The sequence below is a fragment of the Macaca thibetana genome, chromosome 15 (genome assembly GCF_024542745.1).
Source record: "Macaca thibetana thibetana isolate TM-01 chromosome 15, ASM2454274v1, whole genome shotgun sequence".
In the NCBI taxonomy this organism is placed as follows: Eukaryota; Metazoa; Chordata; class Mammalia; order Primates; family Cercopithecidae; genus Macaca; species Macaca thibetana.
Window position 1 is genome coordinate 61,921,585 of NC_065592.1, and position 21,815 is coordinate 61,943,399.

The 21,815-nt window shown below is 36.4% G+C and overlaps 1 protein-coding gene across 1 annotated transcript in view; it reads right to left on the reverse strand.

Annotated features, from left to right (window-relative positions):
- Positions 1-21,815, reverse strand: part of ADAMTSL1 (ADAMTS like 1) — a 419,209-nt gene that overhangs the window by 225,602 nt on the left and 171,792 nt on the right. Inside the window, exons 8-9 of the mRNA XM_050761325.1 lie at positions 13,385-13,496; positions 9,031-9,169 (exon numbers count right to left, since the gene is read on the reverse strand). Coding sequence (XP_050617282.1) covers positions 9,031-9,169; positions 13,385-13,496 — 251 coding nt within the window. The remainder of the gene's footprint in view (positions 1-9,030; positions 9,170-13,384; positions 13,497-21,815) is intronic.

The window sequence follows — 21,815 nt, forward strand, 5'->3', positions numbered from 1 at the left end:
TGTACTGGATATGTACAGATGTTTTCTCTCATCATTATTCCCTAAACATTATAGTATAACAATTATTTACATAGCATTTACACTTTATAAGGTACTATACATAATCTAGAGATGATTTAAAGTACACAGAGGATGTATATGGGTCACATTCCAATACTACACCACTTTATATATGGAAGACACTTGAGCATCTGTGGCTTTTGGTGTCTGTGGAGGTGGGGATGGGGTGGGTCCTGGAACCAATCCCCCATGGATAATGAGGGCCAACTGTACTAACTTCTAACTATTGCACAAGTTTTTCTTTAGTTTATCACCATGAGTCAGAAGCTATATTGGTTCTTTATTGCATCTCTTAGGACAGTGTTCTGCACACAGGTGATTAGTAAATAACCATTGAGTGAACTTATGTCATCAGTGTGCAGATGCAAAGGCTAGTAATGCAACCCCATCCAAAATTAAAACAAAAAAGCAAAAACAAGTTTTTAAAAGCTAGTTAGGAAAGGAGGGAAAGAAACTCCCTAACTGCCACTGTTGTGCACATATTCAGTCCCACGCCTTGCCTTTTGCTGGCCCTGCCATCTTTGAGAGAGGGCAGTCTGATATGGAGAGTGGTCTGGCGGTTTAGGAAGGCTGTTCTGGCAAGCAGGGGTGATTGCCTGATGTGAGCAGAGAAAGGACAGATTAGTGACTGTACTTCTATCCTGCTTAGGTTACCTCTATATCTTTTCATTGGCTATCTCCCTGAAATAACTCTGAAAGCTTTTTAAAAGATCTTCTTTTCTCTCTTTCTCATGTGTCTTTCAGATACCACGCTGCTTTGGACAACTCAACCTGCCCTGGACACTGTGGGGGCCTAGATTCTAATTTATTCATTTTTACCTTTGCCATGGCACCAAGCACAGAACCTTTCACAAAATAGGTGACTATATTTTTAAAAAAATGAACAAAATTGTGTGTAGTAGAAGGGTCTCTTGTATAGAAAATGGTGCTCCATCTTCTCTAGATGACCTCAGGGCAATAGAAACCAGTCTATTTCTAAGCAACAGTTTAGAAGAGTGCAGAAGAGAAATAATAAAAAGTTGGAAGAGATAAAAGCACTTTACTATTTCATGAGTAGCAAAGCACGGAGGATCTAGCCATAATGAGGAAAAGGATCACATGAGAGGCTGGGAGTTGGAAGGTCAGTACTCCTCTCTGCTACTTTCTTTTTATGTTACCTTGAGTACCTTACATCAAGGTTTGGCCATCTGCAAAATCTAAGTACTGGATGAGATCAGAAGTTTTAAGATGAAGTAAGAGTAGGTGCCTGGAAACCCATGCTATTGGACTCTATCTTACCTGCCCCTTCCTAGTGGCTACTGAGGGTAGAACTCAGAGCTTAGTGGACCACAGCTTGAAAACCACTGAACTAAGATAATTGTCTCAAAATTTCTCCTCCTGTAACACTTCATGACTTCTTAAAACAGAGAACTTCCCTAACATGTACAGAGGCAAGTTAGGATCCCGCAAATAGAAAATATTCTATAATTAGGTACCATTTTTTAAAAACCATAAACTAAGCAGCAACATTCATTTATCTGGGCTTCCACTGAAATCAGATCAAAAGGAGTCTGCTTTATGCAGATCTGAAAACAGTTTTTTAGAAACAAGTTCATTTTCTGTAATAAACTAAATACTGAAGCGTTTTAATATTTTGGGTCAAATCATTGAACACTTCCTCACATCTACATTTCTGGGGTTAAACATTCTTGGTATTAATGAATGTACTTTCTGAACTGCTTTTAAATAAGTGGGACTAATATTTCCTCGGTCTTTACTTCTTTCTGCACTGAGTGATTTAGCCATTGTTTGATTTGAGTAAACATCAGTATTTACACTTACATGAAAGAGGCTTGCGTAACCTGGGTATGTGGTCAATTCAAACACCCAGACTTGGCATTGGTGTGGTTAGCAGTTCTGTGCTGGCTGTGCTGTTCTACGTTGGGTTGGAACCAGATCTTACAGGTTGCTGAAGGCATCATGCAGAACAAGGATGACTGTGGGATTCGATGGCATGAAGGCTGCACCAGGGATCAGGTAGCCTGCCTTTATGCCTGTCTGTACGTAGAGATGCTGTGGAACTGGAAGAACTTAGATCCACATCCCGATTTGCTTTTGCAAAGTGGCCCTAACACTTAACCTCTCTGAGCTTCAGTTTTTTCATCTGTAAAATATAAGTGACAACCCCTGACCCGCTAACCTAGGGATTGTAAAACTAAATAAGATAATGGATGTGAAGGCACCCTATAAACTTCAAACAGAAGTGACATTAGGCAAGTTGTTTTACCAGTCTGTTTCTCAATTCAATCATGATAGCTGATGTTTGGTGAGTGCTTGACACCTTACTAAGGACTTTACATTGTTATCTCATTAATTCTCACAGTTACTCTCTGACAGGAATATTATATTTATTTTACAGATGGCAAAACTCAGGCATAGATAAGAAGTTACTTAGCTAGTAAAGTCTTTTGGCTACAAACGGACGGACTGAAGTTAAAAATGAGGATGGTAACAATACCTACTCTATTAACTCACAGGCCAATTAAAAGAATTACACAAATAATTACACTTTTAAAAGCTTTAAAGTGTACCATAAGAAGTGATATTACTATTAGGGATGATCCAGCTTTGCAGAAAATGGAATTTCCCAGATAATTGAGTTATAGTTGATTATGTAATTGTCTGATGACGTGTGGTGTATCTACATGCATGGGAAGGGTATGATCATGCATTCTAAGAAGCACCCTAACTTTGCTTCATTTATCTCATTATGAATAATACATAAATGTGGAAATGGGATTTTATGGGTATTTTTTTCTTATTATTTACTAATTACTGCACAAAATAGTATACTTAAATGAGGTTCATCAAAAGGTAAGAAGTTGTTACTTTTCTAAATCATTTACTTACTGTAATAAAACTAAAAGACCTCCATAATTAAGAAAACATTTCATTATACTGTAATTGCTAAATAAGTCAACCATTTTCTTGTCCCTACACTGAGTTTTTTCTGGAGACATACCTGGCCTAAATCCCATGTAAATTAAATGGCAATGTCTCACAGCTGGTAAAGTAGACGTTATCAGACACTTGTGAACTGAGACGTCAGGAGTTGCCAATTATCTTAATTTCTTGTGGTCATTATATTTAAAACATCTGATAAATGTGATTTACTCTCAAGATCAGATTTTCCTAGGACTTACAGCTCCTGGTGTTAAAACCACAATAGAGAACCATCTTTCTAGACCCATATAGAATTCTAGAGTTCCGTCTTTTCCTTTTATGGATGAGAAAGCTGATTTCTAGAGAGCTTAGGAGTTTCTCTGAGCTAACATCAACATCATCATAACCATGATCTTAGTCATTATAGCTGCTGCAGCTAACATTTATTGAGTGCTTATCATGAGTCAGGCACTGTGCTAAGCTCTTTAAATGTATTATGCCATGTATTCCTCATGACAACTTTATGAGGTAAGTATTGTTATTATCCTCATTTCACAGGATGAAAAATCTGAGGCTTAGTGGGAATAAGGAATTTGCCAAAGTCTACTCAACTAGTAAGTGACAGAGCCAGGGTCTCAAGCCAGGACATTTTATGCCAAAGGTCCCACTCTTAAACATCAGGCTATATTGCCATTGACTAGTTGGTCACCAAGTTAGTGTGAGAATCACGATTTTACATGCCTACTACATATATCACTTGTTCTAATGCAGAGTATTTCTTTATAGTTGCATTGGAGTTTAATTGAGACTTTTTTTTTGGTTCCTGGCCAGAGATAATTGATGCAATTTACTGTGAAACTAAATGGAGCTGGACAAAAAAAAAAATAAAAGTTCACTTGAACTTGCCAAGAATTGCCGCTTGGTGTATACAAGTTTGGGCATTTGCTTAGGACTGTTGCTCTGAATTCCTTGAGGGAAGGGGGAATCTGGATGCAGTTTCAGCTAGAAACAGATTTGTTTGCTAATAATTGTGGCCATGATAGTGTGATGAGTGAGAGCTTTTTTCACTCGTCCACCTCTTGCCAATTTAAGCCCCCTTCATTACTGCCTTGGAGGGAAAACTAAAGGTCTGTGCCCAAAAAAAAAAAAAAAAAAAAAAAAATCTGCAAAGGTGGTTCTCTTATTGTCTCACAAAGAGTAACTTGCACAAATTCCTCCCGACAGCCTTAACTGTCTCACTGTCTCACAGACTAAGATATGTAAGGCTAAATGTTGTATGTTTTACATCTAAAGCTGCTTTGAAAACGTCAAGGTGCTTATTAGCTGAATTCATGCTATCCCTTTTTAGTTGTTGCTGAACCACAGGGCTTATACTTTGAGGCTTTCTGGCCACATGATGGACCTGACCTTTCACCCAAGAGGTAAAAATGCCACAAATCATTGCACAAATTCCAAAAAAATTTCCCCCAGTGTAAGACAGAAGCTTTGATTATACCATGGTAGGCACAAGAGAGGATTTTACATTTGACTAGATCCTAAATGTCTTAGTCACATGGGAAAGCACACAGAACATAGTGTTAAATGTATGAAGCAGAAAATAAACATGTGCTAGATCCCTCACATGCAGGTGGGGTATGTCTCTGGACTTCTGGGAATGCCCATTGGGACTACCAGTAGAACATGTAATACACTGTGTACAGAGCATATGATGGGCTTAGTGAGGTCATAGCTCTGAGTCACTAATGAAAAACCTTATTAATTTTAGCTAAAAGTCATTAAATCTTTATACTTGACTTTCTCTTCACTTCCCTTATAAGGATTAAATTTTGGCTCCCTGTTTGAGACAACTTTTGGCCAGGAAACAAAGTGTTTTATCACTTCAGAAAAATGACTGTGTAAATGACACCAGCAGAGAGCAACAAAGCCTTCTTGGGATGAAACTGCTGGGCAGCCAGCAAGGCTCAACTGTTGGTCTTATAGTCCAGTGGACTTAAATTCCTACCTCAGCACAATGTTGAGTTACTATGTATCATGGATATTCAGGCTTGCTTTTAGAAGAATGAAAACTAAGAATGCCAAATTATTCTATGCCAAGTATCTACTGTATAAAGTATGATCTCAATTATGTTATGAGCTATAGACAAGACTGGAAAGAAATACAGCAAAAGCATTAAGAGAGGTTCTCTGCGGGCATTGGGGATTATTAGTGAGTTCATTGTTTTCATTATAGTCTTTCAACTTATCAACATTTCTAAGTTAGCACTTAGAATCAGCAAAAAAGCCATAAAAACATAAAAATTATTTTGAAGAGTATAGGCGAGATGTCAACAATCTCTCCAGTCTCAAGAACTAGTAGATGAACTAATCCACCACCATGGAAGCCAGTGGATGTTGTCAGTGAGTGTAAGAAGGAGGAACAAAACATGAGATGGGAAAGTAAAGAAAAAAGATGGTGGGAACAAAAGGAAAACAGAATGAGAACCAAAAAATAGACAGATGTGTGGAGTGATATTCCTGAGACCCCTCCATGCCACTGGTTGCATTCTCTGTTGATTTCAGACAATTCCTAGAATTTGTTCATGTATTTAGGAGGCTGTTGTAAACTTCCTAAAACTAAAATAATGACTGATATTTATAGTCATTGAGTTTGAAGTTGGAAGGGAGCATGGATACAATTACATGCAGTGACTAGAAACATCCTGGTCATTGGGAGGCTTTATATTGTGTAAAAGATCAACATATATAGACCCAACGCGGATGATATTTATGATTTTAGTTGATTAGTTCAAACGTATAATGTTTACCTATTATAAAGCAAAATAATGAGAATAGGGAAGCTATTTTGGTAAACACAAAAAGCAGGTATCAGGGATTGTGGCTACCGGTGGCCATGTCTAGTTTATTTCTTCTTTGTTTTGGTTTTAGATATGTAGTAATAAGAAAATTCTTATTATCACAGAGAGTGTTTGGTAATGAAAACTGTTTTTACAGCTTACCTTGCAATCTTAGGGTAGTTATTTTTTCAACTAGACATAACCAAGGAACTCAATCATGAGGGCAAAAGCATTTACTTTGGTAGTACAACACTTAAAACTGTTATAATTTTTATAATTTAACTTAGTGTGAATCAGTTAAAATTAGTTTAACATATTTGAATATATTTTTTGTGAATTATTATTTAAAAAAACTTTAAAATACATAAAACAAAATTTAATTTAAAAAACTGTGGAACAACAGGCTCTGTGGGCACAGTTTGAAAACCACTAATTTGACAACAAATGACCCTCTCTTCCCATTTTGTGGGTGAGAAAATGGAAGCCCAGAAGGGTAAAATAATAAATATAAGGTTGTAGACTTAATTGTTTGATGTGGTTTTTGCTGTCAATGACACTTGCAAGCCTTGATAGGGAATAAAGTTGGCTATCTAACTGGGACTTTGCTTTTCAATTTTTTTAAATTTTTAAATTTTTTTCCTTCTCTTTTCTTACTACAAGTGATTCTACTTTTAAATACTATAATAGGTAAAAATCCTAGTGTGATTCAGGAAAAATGAATAAATATCTCAGTGGCTAGATATAATAAATTTCTTTTGAAATTAAAAATATGTGATTTTATACCAAGAATATTGGTTTTCCCTTTTGGGAATTTCTAAATTTGGACACAAAAGTGTCGGTGGAATGTCATTGTTCGCTCTTGATTTTACTATTAGACCATTAAATCTGAGTGAAAAGACAGTTTCCTGAGGGTTTGATTCTGCAATGGCTGATGGAAGAGCAGATCTGTTTTATGGAGTCTCTTCTATCTACTTTGCTTAGACCATCACTTTGCATTTTCTCTTAGAATTCAGAAGTGTTGCTTTGATTACAGGTATGCAAAAGAGTTCAATGAATTTCACGGCAATTTCTGAAGTATCTTAACCTCAGAGTAGCATACTTATATTTTCTGAAGCAGCTGTCCCTTAGACCTTTCTACTGCTAAGTCTTCATTTTCTCAGCTTTGTCTAATTACTTTTTCAACAAAAAAAGCAGCTTCCGGACATTTGCCTATTTTTTCTTTTTCCTTTTCTCACTTGTCTTTCTTTGTGTCTTTCTTTTTTAAATAGGCACCTGTCCCAACATTTATTCATGTGCTGTATTAAATGTTTTAAAATAACACAGGACATAGAAAAGGTAGAAATTGCACAGGCAGACTTCTTTCATTGTAGAATGGCCTTTTGCTTTGGGTAATAAGAAATAGGCCAAAAAGTTTCTCCAACAGACAAGAGTGGGTAAAAATCAGAGGCGAGAAAGATTGAGTAAACATTATTATAAACATTTCTTTCAAATTGTTAACAAAATGCTTTTATTTCACATAACTCTCTTCCATGGCCATCTCTTAATTGACTTTTTTTTTTTTCCTAGTGGAAAAAAGTTTTATGAAGTTGTGGGAAGTGAAACTGTCATTTCTCCTAGAAATATATGTACAAATTTTCATGGAAATGTGTAAAAGACTTTCAAGGTCTCTCTAGGGCTGACTTGACCTGTCTGAATTAGGATAACTGTGCCTTTCACACACTGGTCTTCTTCCTATTACAGTTATACATAAAAAATGTATAAGTAGAATAATTTTAAAATGAAATCAAATTGCATGGGTTATAACTATCTTGGCTAAAAAATTTCAAACCCTTAAGATTTCCAAAATAAAGAAATCCAAGCACAATTTCAACACCTTATTCAGTTTTTATATTGTATCCAATTTTTAATATATAATTTTCTGATGTAATATGATGCTAAATTAAACTTCACCTAAATTTTACAGTTATAAAATATCTATTCTTTTTGTTCCTTTAATGAAAACCTGTTATTCTGAGTTCACTTTTATGAGGTAGGGAATATGGTTCCTGTGAATTAATAAATAACAGCAATTTCATATCACATGCAGAACTTAGCATTCATAAATGTAAAGATAGAAGAGTACAGGAACATACACCTTAAGAAATTAACAGCAGAAAACAAAAACTAAAATTGCATTGCTTGTAACCTCAAAATAGAATGACTTGCATCAACATTGCCCAAGTCATATTTTAATGAGTTGAAGCTTTCTTTTTGTGCAAACATCATTAGTATACTATGATTTTAAAAAATAACACTGGGATGTTTCTCAAAAATCCAAGGAGTTTGAAAATGAATCTTTGTTTTTTGGTATTCCTGATTGCTTTTGTAGGGGAAGGCTTTTCTTATATTCTCTCTCATAAGCTGAGGATGAGTAAGCGACGCTATACTAAAGAGAATCACCAGCAAGTGTCGTCACTGCAAAGGCAAATGTTACACCCATGAAAAGATTCTTGACCTGCACTTCCATGACTACTCATCACCTGAGATATTTCATTCATCAGGCAGATTCTTGACCCTGCAAATAATCTGAGGGCTAACTGTGGATTCCAAAAAGCAAATAATCATGTGTGAAAGTGTCAAGTGCCTGCTTAAAGCTTCTAATTTAAAAGACCTTTTAAGAATCTGACTACTGGGAATAAGTTCTGTTTTCTCTTTAGCAAAGACTGAGTATGTTCAAAGGCAGCAGAACTGTTCTAAGGCTGGTTTTGACTCTATATAATCAGTGTGGACAGGCTAGAAGGAATCAGCTGTAGCCCTGAAATATGGTCTGCTCTGATCATGTCCCTGATCGGGAACAGAGATAAAATGGAAAAAATCCTGAGAACATTGTGTCATCACATGGGTTAAGAATGTTGAATGGTCCATTGGCCTGGACCTTCTTAAGGAAGGAAACAAGGAACCAGAAGGAAAGGAAATCAGAAGAGAAAATGACTCTGAAGAGCATGTCACCTGCTGCTTTATAAAAGGAAAGTCTGTAGACTCTGAGATGGCCTCGCATAGCAGCAAGAGCAGGAAGCATGGGTACTAATACATGATTAGTAATGGACACTGGACAGCAACGCTATTTATGTTTCATTTCATTTTATTTTCAATGAAAATATTTCATTTTAATTTAAGAAACCTATTTGGAACTTGAGTTATATTTATGACAAATGAACTAGCAAATTTGACTGACCTGGCTGGACAAGGATCCAAGTTGCACTCCTGAAGCTTGGGTTTGGGTTTGATGTTCTCTGGATAATAGTGACAGTATTGGTCAGCAACCACGCGGTTGCTCCTCAGATCATAGCACTCAGCCGATGTCAGCTGATAACCTGTAGTATCAAACCATCCAGGCAAGTTTAAATGTACATGCCAATGCAATATATTTCTTTATGCATTTTGGCCAGCTCATATCAATGGAAATTATTCCCCAATGCCTTAGTCATTTCCAGGAAAAAAAGACACATAATTGGAAGGCTCATTAATTTTTGCAGACCTCAAGTACTGTGCTTTTCTCAAGTAATCCACTCAAATCTTAATAATTACATTATATAATTAGGCTTGAACTACTTAAGGGCCCAGCCAGATAATAAGACTGTGGTAAGAACTGTTCTTGTTATTTCTTTTATATGATCTAAAAATATAATGCAGAATTCTATATCCAAAAAAGATCATCAGTATTTACCAACCATCTTATACAAGAATGCTAAATTGCCTCCTTAGTAACTGGGGCACTAGGGAGAATAAATTCCCAAATAAATAAACAAAATAAATCCCACATTGCTCCCCTTGCACATGAGGGGCCAGCACAGGATCAGGTCCCACCAGCTGCCTGGGAACATTACTTTTGCTTAAATTCAACCTGAGTGGGTTGAGTAAATGGACCACTGAGATTCCAACAGTAGACATCACAAATCCTGTTTCCCTGCAGAATTAATAAAAATACCTCCCTGTTACTGTTCCATTTTTGTTATATTCAAAAATCTTCTGTCATTCTCTTTAAAAAATCTCTAGTGAATATTTCTTAGCCTCCACCCACAAATTGTCATTGTTTGAAGAAGCCTCTCTTAAAAAAAAGTATTGTTGACTAATAGTTAATTCTCTTCATATGTTTTATCTTTCCTACCTGCCTTTTTATTGTCCTGTGGATTTCTGGTAGGGTGGTAATCAAGACTTAGATTCTTGGGGTGAAAAATAAATGTACATAGAGAATTTTTAAAAATTAGGCTGTTTATATCATTCTTACCCTAATTAATCTGCCAAATATATTATCCCTAACAGGTGGGTTGAGCGCTGTTATTGCTAAATATATATTAGGAAGCAAGATTTAAATCATTAAGGGACTTGCAAAAGATTTTAGGAAATCAGAAGGAGGTTTATGAGCCAGATTTCCTGGCTTAAGGCTGTGTTCTCAGACCACCCACAAAAATTAATTGTTCATTAAAGACCCTAAAAAAAGGCCTTTTAAAATTTGACTATAAAGATGAAAAGCATGAAAAGTAATGAAAGCAATGGATAAGAACACTTTTTCCATCTAATATTTGTTTTATAAAAAAATCAAGTAGCAAAATGACATTTTAAGTAAGTAAATGTACTTTTACTTTTCAATCACATTGTACTCAAAAAGCATCTAATTTTATAACAGGCTAATCATTTTATAATTTTCCAGATAATTTCTACACAGGGACAGAATTTATCACATAGTAAAATACAGGAACAACAGAGTAAGTTATTAATCTGAGATGATTATTTTTCAAAATCAAAATTTGTCAGCCTAAACCTGTTGCTTTGAAGCTATTATAGCATGGATAAAATGAAGGGTTAGAGCAAAAATGAAGGAACTGACTAAAATCATCAGAAAATAATGTTTTCTAAAGTTTCATATGGTATTTGGAGTAGCAATTTTTACACTAAGCAAAATAACCAACCAGTTGAATCTGGAACCAGAAACAGAGAAGACAACTTAGAGATCATTTCTTCAGTAATTTTCAAGCTGGAAACTTCAGTAAATTTCAAAATAAAGTGGAAGGACGGCTGGTCTCCACATCCCTCACACCTTCACTCAGAACAGTCTTCCTTTTATCCTGGCTTCATAATTAAGGTTTCCTTTGAAGCAAGTTTTGATACCCAGAAACATCTGAAAACCACTGATAGTCCTACTTCTTCATTTCAATGTGAGGAAAATGAGGCCCAAAGAAGTAAGATATATGTGAATAATGTTTTTATTATGTAGTGAACTATTATCAAGGTTGCTGACATCATACTCTAATAGCAGCTGTATGTGTGCATATAATTGAAGTGCTATTTCTCACAAAGCATGGTTTTCATTTTTACAAAAGAAAAAAAAACCTTAGATTCTTTCCTTGAAACTATTTCCTATGCTAGTCATTAGTAAATATATCAAAATAATGTAGTCCCATGGAACATCAAAGTAATTGACAGTTCATTTTTAAACAAAGCAATTTTCTTCTTTAAAACAAAGCAATTTTCTTTTTTATTTTTGAGATAGAGTCTTGCTCTGTCATCCAGGCTAGAGTGCAGTGGCATGATCTTGGCTCACTACAACCTCTGCCTCCTGGTTTCAAGTGATTCTCATGCCTCAACCTCCCAAGTAGCTGGGATTACAGGCTCGCACCACCACACCAGCTAATTTTTGTATTTTTGGTAGAGACGGGATTTCACCATGTTGGCCAGGCTGGTCTTGAACTCATGGCCTCAAGCCATCCTTCTGCCTTGGCTTCCCAAAGTGCTGGGATTACAGGCATGATCCACTGCGCCTGGCCAGCTAAATGATTTTCTATTCCTGACAGATGGAACAAGTACAAACACTTATTCTATCGAAATGCTTAACATGTTGAATTGACCTTTTTTTATCAACTGAGTAAAAGTACTTCATGGCACTTCTACTGACTTCTTTCAAGCTAAAATCCAACTTTGCTCCATAGAACCACATTTTTCAGTGGTTTGTTCACATTGTGTACATAGAAAAACATAGGTAACGATGAATTACATCATACAATGTTATCCAAAAATTTATAGGTAATCATTTATCTCCATTTTGAGGTACTATCCTTTTATATCTTGTCAAATTAATCTAGTGATACTTCTGTGGATTAGCTAAAGTCAGCCAATTAACTGGTTTCTATGAAACTAGACCTAGAATTTATTTGATGTGCTGATTTTCAAAGGAACAGACATACAATTTTATATCCATTACATTAGAAAAACTTAGAAAAACGATAATCCACAAATACTGACTCAGTTGGCAATGAATCTAAAATATTCACACACTGATTGTTATCCTTCTGGAAAGAATTTGATAATGTGTGCCAATAGCCATAAAAATTCTGAAATTCCTTGATCTAATAATCTCAGTCCTGAGTATTTACACCAAGAAAATAATTTGAAAGGAGAAAAATACTTAGGTATTAAGTTATTCATTGCCTTATCAAAGCATAAAAGTTAAAGGAACTAAATGATTTGCTGTAGGGAAATGTCTAAATAAATTATTGGGAAATAATTCAATGCAATTATTATGTAAACACTATAATTATGATGAGCAGAAAATGAGGAAAAATAACCTTCTGTGGTAACACAAACGCCTCTTCTAGTAACACGAAATGTGTTCGTGTTACAAATATGATGGAGAGAGACGGGAGTTTATTTTGTGACTTTTCAGGAGAGATGCATTTTAATGAATAAATAAAGCAAATGGCATTTCTTTTACTGCATGGATAATGGGGTGGAGTTGAAAAATAACTGAGCCTAAGTCTAAAATGCAGAGGTTTTTTTTTTTTTTTTTTCCCGGTAGCAAACTATTTTCTCTAATTAAGTAAGCCTGATAAACACTCTTTAATTGATAGCTGAATAGATGACTTTACTTCAATTACATGAGTAGTTTACATGTAAGTGAATGGACCTGCCTGTTTCAGGACCAAACTGCTGCCAAATCAGAATATTTCTAGCTGTGACCTTCTACAAAATCAAGGTGAGAAGTAAAGATTGTTTCCTTGGTTGGGTGCGGTGGCTCACGCCTGTAATCCCAGCACTTTGGGAGGCCGAGGCGGACGGATCACGAGGTCAGCAGATCGAGACCATCCTGGCTAACATGGTGAAACCCCGTCTCTACCAAAAATACAAAAAATTAGCTAGGCGAGGTGGTGGGCGCCTGTAGTCCCAGCTACTCGGGAGGCTGAGGCAGGAGAATGGCGTGAACCCGAGAGGCGGAGCTTGCAGTGAGCTGAGATCGCGCCACTGCACTCCAGCCTGGGCGACAGAGCGAGACTCCGTCTCAAAAAAAAAAAAAAAAAAAAAAAAAAAAAAAGACTGTTTCCTCGAGTGGGACTCCTTTACAGGCAGAAAATGTCTTTGGCATCTTGGCGGAGGTATCTGCCTTACAGGAGGGCCTCGAGATTCCACTCTGCTAAGAAAGGATCTGGTCCACCACAGTATAAAATTTCTTCCACGCTGAAGTAACTCTACTCTTATAATACCCACGTATTTCCTCACAGAAGCTAACAGTTTCTAGACTAAGTGAACACCATTACCTCCTCCACAGGTCGCCGAACAAGGAAAGAAATCCGTCTCCCTCCATCGGTGGATGATGGGTTGATAGAAGATGAACTGGACTGTACTGTCACTGGAGCCCGAGTTACGAATCTGCAGGAGTCAACAGGAAAGTAAAAGAAGTAACGTGACAGTGCGGTGCTTTCTGGTCCCTTGCAGCTTTGAACAAGAGTATATGGTAGTGTTGATGGTTTTAGGCTGTGTAAGGGACTGCATCGGGGGAGAAATGGCAATGGCAGTATCACTGATCCTACCATTTCACCAGTGAATGGTCCTTGCATGAGCTTTCACTATCATTATCTTCTCAGTTCTGTTGCCACAGAACAAGGGAGAGCAATATCTCAATTTATGATTTCACTATCATCTTAATCCAAGCTGGTATTCCTTTTCTGTCCTTTATTTCCAACGTCTTTGGTATAATAGATAAAATTATGTGGATTTTAAAATGTAGATTCAGAAATAGACAATTTGTTCTAAGAAAATTATATACTGCAGAAAATATACTGGTTTTGGTTAAGAAAAAAGAAGAGTTGAAGAATTAAGTAACACTGCCAATTCAGAGACACATACTGGGCTTCTTGTCAATTTAGCGATTCACATATTTGAGTGTGCAAAGTTACCAACTAGATGCTGGCTAAAATGCAAATTTCTGGGCCCATGCCTAGAGAACTAGGTAACTCAAATGTTGATGGTTTAAGAATAAAACTGAAAAACACAAATTTATGTTATGAAAACAATTATTTACTTAAAAACAATTTATTTACTTTTACATAAAACTGGTGCTTAATGGAAATTACAACTTCTTTTTTTTTTTTTTTTTTTAAAGGGGGTATGTGAGTATGTGAGACAAGTCCTTAATGGTTCTTAAGAGTACAAGGTTGAGAAAATATACTCAGACTGAAGAGAAGGAAAAAGTACCTTATGTCAACAATTTCATGAAGACAGAATGATACAACATTTAGACTGTTGGACAAGGTTTGGACTACTTACTATAAGGAGGTTCCAAGGACAATTGAGAGGATTACTTCTTACTCTACATTGCAACAATTAAAGAAGTATCAGAGTCCAACTGAACCACCTGCCCCAAGTCTTTTTTAAGTGTTTTTAAGTCTTACCATTTTCTTAATTGCCCGTAATGTAGGACACATTGATGGATTTGGCCTTCAGATTATTTTACGGACAGTCCTATTTCTGTGCTACTTAATTTAACAAGTAGATTAAACATCTAGAATGCAGGGGGAAAATAAGAATATTGAAGAAACAGGGCCAAGAAAAATTGATGGATGCTAAACTCTATATCAGTTTTTGGAGTTTAGATAGGAATGTGCAAAAGTTTCCCAGAAAGTCTGAGAGAGGTGGAAAGAAGGAAGAGAGAAACCCTACAGAATGTCTCATATTATCCTGGGATTTTGACCTGTAGAGCATTCACGTATTTTCCAATTAGAATAAACAGTGATACCACTCCCTACTTTAAAACAAAAACAGCTGAAGCAATACAGTGTCTTTCACAAAAAAAGAGCACTGCCTATAGATTCCTATTTCCCATTTCTATGTGTCAGATACAAGGGTACCTAATTTCTTGCTTAGGGGTGTAGTATTAATCATACTCCTTGGAAAGTTCTTTTTTTAAAATTTTTTTTAAGCTTACAAAAGTCTCTAGCTCTCTTCGGATGTGTGGTTATCACACTGGAAAGCTATTAGAAAAAACCTTTCATTTAAACATAAGATTCATGAAAAAATAAAAGACCAGAACGTTTGTTTAGATTCAAAGAGATGAGTTTTTTGTTTGTTTGCTTTGTTTTTTGTTTTTTCTGTTTGTTTTTGCAGGTGTTCTTTTTGGAATGCTAACCTGAGTCCTGGGAAGTAAGGGAAAAAATCTTAGCTTCCTACAGCCAAAGTGAGGAGGATATAACATCATAATACTTGGAGAAACTCTGTTCTAGAAAGCTTCAGTTTGACACATTTGGTTTAGGGAGCTAAACACATCTGGTATATGTAATTTTGACCTCCTTATGTTAATAAAAAAGAGTATTCAAACCAAACTCTTCTTCCTATAATCACAATGTTTCAGTGTTTCTAATTCAACAAAATGATTTCTCACACTAACATGAAAAGACAAGACAAAAACTTTTTCATAGCGATTGACTGCACTGTCATGACAGAGCTGGAAGACCATAGAAATGTGTATGGGGGGTTATGGTTGAGCTTTAATTCCATGTAAAATCCAAGGAGTCAAGGAGATATCATAAGCACATGAAAACATCATTAAGCACACAAAGGCTTTTCCAGATAAAGCACTGTGAAAGCACCTTTTCCTTTTTCATTGGGAAAAGGCAATTTGTGAGCTTTGGGATATTCCCTAAGTTTCTTTCTCTCACTGATGTAGAAACTGTTGCCTCAGATGGGCCAGTAAGGGGACTGGCAATCAGGGGTCCCCCCAACCTGGCTTAGCTCTTCAGTTGCTGCTCTCATGAGGACAGGGAGGCAAGAGGAACCCACAAGTGAGCCACTACTGTGTACCTCTGAGCTGGGATCCACAGTGTTATGTGACTTGGTCACACTGCTCTCAGAGCAACAGGGATGTCATGACTTTGGAAAGCTTGGAAACAGTGAATATACATCAGTATGCCTGCTAGGGAGAGGATAACATGAAAAACTGGTACATCTGTTTATTAAATGTGTCAGTCTACCAGACTCAATTTTGGGTTGTTCTGGTAGTTGACAGTGATACTGTATCCTCAGGAACTGCTGTTAAGACTATTTTAAAATGCTTTTGTATGGGCTTGAAAAGATATGCAGCAATAATAAAATCTTCCTTATAGTAGTTATATATCTATAAATACCACATTTTGAAATAATTGTTATCTTATCATCTTTCTCCTTCATATTCTATAAACTCCATGGAGGCCGGTACATTTATCCTGCTCATCACTTTTCAGTGTCATCTACAATGTCTGGCACATAGTAGGTATCCAAATAATGGCTGAATAAACAAATGCATTAATGAACAAACAATTGAATTATATACCTTTCAGGTACTTTTGGAATTTCAAACTATTATATGTGATAAATTACTTAATGAGTCATTATCTTTTTATATATATCTGCCAGTTTCCTTGAAGATGTTACTGATCACTTGATCATCAGATTATACTGTTTCATAAAAAGAAACAGTATTATTACAAAACAATGTTTATCCAAGAGCACTTTGTTTTGAGATGGAGTCTCACTCTGTCACCCAGGGTGGAGTGAAGTGGCAGGATCTTGGCTCACTGCAACCTCCACCTCCCAGGTTCAAGTGATTCTCCTGCTTCAACCTCCCGAGTAGCTGAGATTACAGGTGTCCACCACCACACCCAGCTAATTTTTTGTATTTTTAGTAGAGACGAAGTTTTGCCATGTTGGCAAGGCAGGTCTCGAACTCCTGATCTCAGGTGATCCACCTGCCTCGGCCTCCCAAAGTGTTGGGATTACAGGCGTGAGCCACCACACCCAACCCCAAGAGCACTTTCTACCCTCCTTGGAAGGCTGTCTTTTTAGGCAGGATAGTATAGTGAAGAGAGTTTGCCAAAATGCTACTTACTATGGGAATGAAACAGGTTCAGTCGTCTTGCTGTTTGAAATACCTGATAATTTTAACAGTTGGAAATGCTAAGATTAGGCATTAGTAGATTAAAAATGATTTTAAAAATATTAGTACCCAATTTTACCTCTATACTTCTTATAGAGTTTTCTAGTTTTTCTAGAACTCCAGACCTCCATATTGGAAAATAGTGCAGTTCAGCCCATAGACCCCTAGCTCAGAGTTTTTCTTTTTTTTTTCTTTTTCATAGAAATGGGATCTCTCACTAAGTTGCCCAGGCTAGTCTCAAACTCCTGAGCTCAAGCAGTCCTCCTGCCTCAGCTCCCAAAAGTGCTGGGATTCCAGGCATGAGCCACTGTGCCCAACCTACCTAGCTCAGAGTTGTGATTAATGCTGCCCCCAACCCTTGAGTAGGGCAGTAGATCAGAGATGCTTCTCTGGAAACAACAGGTATAACGTTGTCTAAAGAACAAAGAGGGTGGCAAAGATTTGTCAGGAGACACTGAGTGGCAAAGCAGACTGCAGCCTACTTGAAGGACTGTCCCAGTGGTCAGATGGAGGACGAGGACAGGAAACCAATGACCAGAACTGAGCTTAGTACTGTGGTGGTGGGGAGCGAGGCAGGATTGGGCAGGGATCTGTAGCTCTCAAGAGTGAAAGAAAGATGAGGAACCAGTTCTCTGTCTCTGCATCCTAAACCTAGCTGTGTGATTGGCAAAACAATGTGTGAAATCTGCCGAGAAATGCAGTATATTCTGATTAGCTCAGTTTGAAACGCTTGGCATCTATCAGCAAAAGGGGCATATTTATTGGCGGAGTCACTACCCGTAAAAGTTGGGTAGGAAAATGAACCAGTACTTACTATTCACTTCTCTTCTTTCCTACAGTTGACTTAAACTTTTCCTCTCAAGAACACATGGCTTAGGACAATGGTTTTCCCTTCTATAAGCACGGGTTGATGGAAATGGGGAGACTGTCTAGAAACAGGCTGGGTGTCAGAGCGAAACCAATCTGGGATTAAATGTTGGCCAATGCTCAGCCTCCAGTGGATAAAAGAATTTGTTACAGATGCTCCTCAACTTACAACGGGGTTATATGCCAATAAACCCATCGTAAGTTGAAAATATTATAAGTAGAAAATGCATTTAATACACCTCGCTTACCAAATATCCCAGCTTCCCCACATCTACCTTAAATGTGCTCAGAACACCTATGCTGGGCTACAGTTGGGCAAAATCATCCAACACAAAGCATGTTTTCTAATAAAGTGTTGAATATTTCATATAATTTATTAAGTACTGTGCTAAAAGTGAAAAACAGAATGGTTGTATGGGTACTTGAAATGCATTTTCTACTGAATGTATATTGCTGTGGCACCAAAATAAAGTCAAAAATTTGTTGTTGGTTATTGTAAGTAGAGGACTAACTGTATTTCAATCCTACCCAAGATTTACAGGCTGCCCAAGTATCATAAAGGCTTTCTTTCTTTCTGTTTTTTTTTTTTTTTTTTTTGAGATGGAGTTTTGCTCTTGTCACCCAAGCTGGAGTGCAATGGTGCAATCTCTGCAACCTCTGCCTCCTGGATTCAAGCGATTCTCCTGCCTCAGCCTCCTGAGTAGCTGGGATCACAGGTGCCTGCCACCACACCCAGCCAATTCTTGTATTTTTAGTAGAGATGGGGTTTCACCATTTTGGCCAGGCTGGTCTTGAACTCCTGACTTCAAGTGATCCACCCACCACAAAGGCTTTCTTAAGCATATTAGCTTGTAGGGCATATCTATAGCTTTCACTATGTGTCTTTTTTTCTTTAGTATTCAATGGTATGTATCATTATTTCAAACCGTCTATATAGAGAGACAATTATATATATTTTATAATTATATATATTTTATATAATTATATATATAAAATTATACATATAATTTTATAAACTTACTTAATAAAGTAAATTCCCATTATTTTGCACATGGGATTTCTCTCCAGACTCCTTGTATTGTTTCCTCTTATAATAAAAACAAGTTTTGTATCCTGAATTGTACGCAAGGTTATGTTCAAGGCTGTCTAGAACAAAATATGAAGGCATCGTCTTTGCCTAATACTCTAACTGACACAAGTAAAAATCACAAAGTTTCTGTTCCCTTAGAATTCTCAAAGATGCTATTTTGGTAACAATTGGAATGAAGCCAATCTTCCTAACCAAATTTTCCAACTATAGAAATGCAATATCTTTTTAAAATTGTCCTCTGCAGGAAATAAGTGTTCTCTTGTTTTCAGTGCATGAATTATGAGTTAGTGCTCTTAGGTCTGAGTATGCTATTGCTTTCTCTTCTGCTGTGTGTTTCTGCTACTTTTGTAGCTTAGATACTTATCAATGACCTTCTTCTCTGTCTAATCTGGCTTTCTGCAGAGATCTTTCAAATGGGCAAAACCAGAATATGTACCAAAATATCTTAGCTGCTTTTACAGGTAGAGCTGAGTTGGAGGTTCTAATGAAGAATGGACCTATGACTGAGAAGGACTCTTCTACCTGGGAAAGTCATTCTCTTTCCTTGGGTCTGCAGCTTCAGAAAAGATGCACATGGCATAGTAAGGGAGGCAGGGGATACTAAGCCAGCCAGTTATCCAGATGATGGCCAGATCACCTCTAATAATTAATGTACTGACAGATGTCACCGCCAGTCTGCTCTCATAGCCATTTATCTTAATGGCTACATCTGCCAAATTGTTCCTGGGTATATCACTGGTAAATGCATCAGACTCTCACGATCTTCAGCAAAGCAGCTTCCTGCTGTTGTTTAGATAGAGTATAGTGATTTGTTTGACTGAAAGTTAAAGTGTTTCAAAAAGATGGAAAGTAAGTAATTTGGATCTATCCACTTTTATACACATTATCTCATTTAATCCCCCACAAGGGCTCCTTCAGGAATGAGGAGTATTTTATTACCATTTCATAAAGGAGTAAACAGTTTCGAGGAGGCAAAGCAATATTCTTGAGGTCACACACCCAGTAAGCATCAGATTATCTATTCTACCACACTAAACTGCCATTGTCAAAATGTATGTAGAGCCAACGAAACAAGTTTAAAATGTTTAGAAGAAATGCTCCTCTAGGAAGCAAGATGAGAATTCAGTCTAGTTTTAAAGGTGGCAAGAGAAGGATATTCCAAAACGTTGTTTTGGAACCAAGGGCAATATATAACAATTGCTCACTGTCAGAAAATCTTCCTTTTGCACAAAAAAGTCTTTTCCTTTTAAAGAAACAAAAATGGTATTTTGGCAAGAAAATTTCATGGAGATACTGACAAGTGGCCATTCTGATTCCTGTATATCTTTTTCAAAAAGCAATGTGGTGCTTAAATTAATATATAATGCATCCACCAAAGAACTGTTAGAACTAATCAATAAATTCAGTAAAGTTGCAGGATAAAAAAATCAACATATAAACATCAATAGCATTTCTATACACTAATAACAAACCATTCAAAAAAGAAATTAAGGAAACAATCCCATTTATAATAGCTACCAAAAACCCCCAATATTTAGGAGTAAATTTAATCAAGAAAGTGAAAGACACTGAAAACTATAAAACATTGATGAAAAAATTGAAGAAAACACAAAGTAATGGAAATATATCCTGTGTTCATGAATTGAAAGAATTAATATTGTTAAATGTCCATACTACCCAACACTATCTACAGATTTAATGCAATCTCCATGAAAATTCTAATAACATTTTTCACAGAAATAGAAAAAAAACCCTAAAATTAAAATGGAACCACAAAATACCCCAAATAGCCAAAGTAATCTAGAACAAAAAGGAAAAAAGCTAAAGGCATCATACAACCTGATTTCAAAATCTACTGAAAAGCTATAGTAATCAAAACACCATGGTACCAGTCTAAAAACAAACACATAGACCAATTAAACAGAAGACAGCCCAGACATTACTCCACAAATTTAAGGTCAATTAATTTCCTGACAAAGTTGCTGAGAAAAGGACAGTAGTGTTTGGAAAAACTTCCATATGTGGAAGAATGAAATCAGACCTGTATCTCACACTATACACAAAAATCAACTTAAAATGGATTAAAGACTTAAATGTAAGACCTGAAACTATAAAACTACTAGAAGAAAACATACTGACCATCTTCAATTAGTCTGGGCAATTTTTGGAATATGACCCCAAAGTACAGGCAACAAAAGCAAAAACAGAAAAAGCTTCTGCAAGGCGAAGGAAACAATCAACAGAGTGAAGAGACAACCTACAGAATGGAAAAAAAAATGTGCAAATCACACATCTGATAAGGGGTTAATATCCAAAATATACAAGAAACTCAAACAACTCAATAGCAAGAAAACAATCTGACTGAAAAATGAACAAAGGATCTGAATAGATTTTTTCTCAAAAGAAGACATACAAATGGCCAACAAGCATATTTTAAAATACTCAACATCATTAATCATCAGGAAAAGGCATTCAGTACTATGATATCACCTTACACCTAACAGAATTGCCATTATCAAAAAGACAAAAGATGGGTGTTGGCATGGATGTAGAGAAAAGGGAACCCTTGGATACTATAGGTGGGAATGTAAATTGATTCAGCCATTGTAGAAAGCAGTATAAAGATTTCTTAAAAAAATTTGAAAAATAGAACTACTATATGATCCAGCAATCTCACTCCTGGGTATATATTCAAAGGAAATGAAATCAGTATGTTGAAGAGATATCTACACTCTCATGTTCACTGCAGCACTAGTCACAAGAGCCAAGATGTGAAATCATCCTAGATGTTCATCAACAGACAGATAAACAAAACATAGTATAT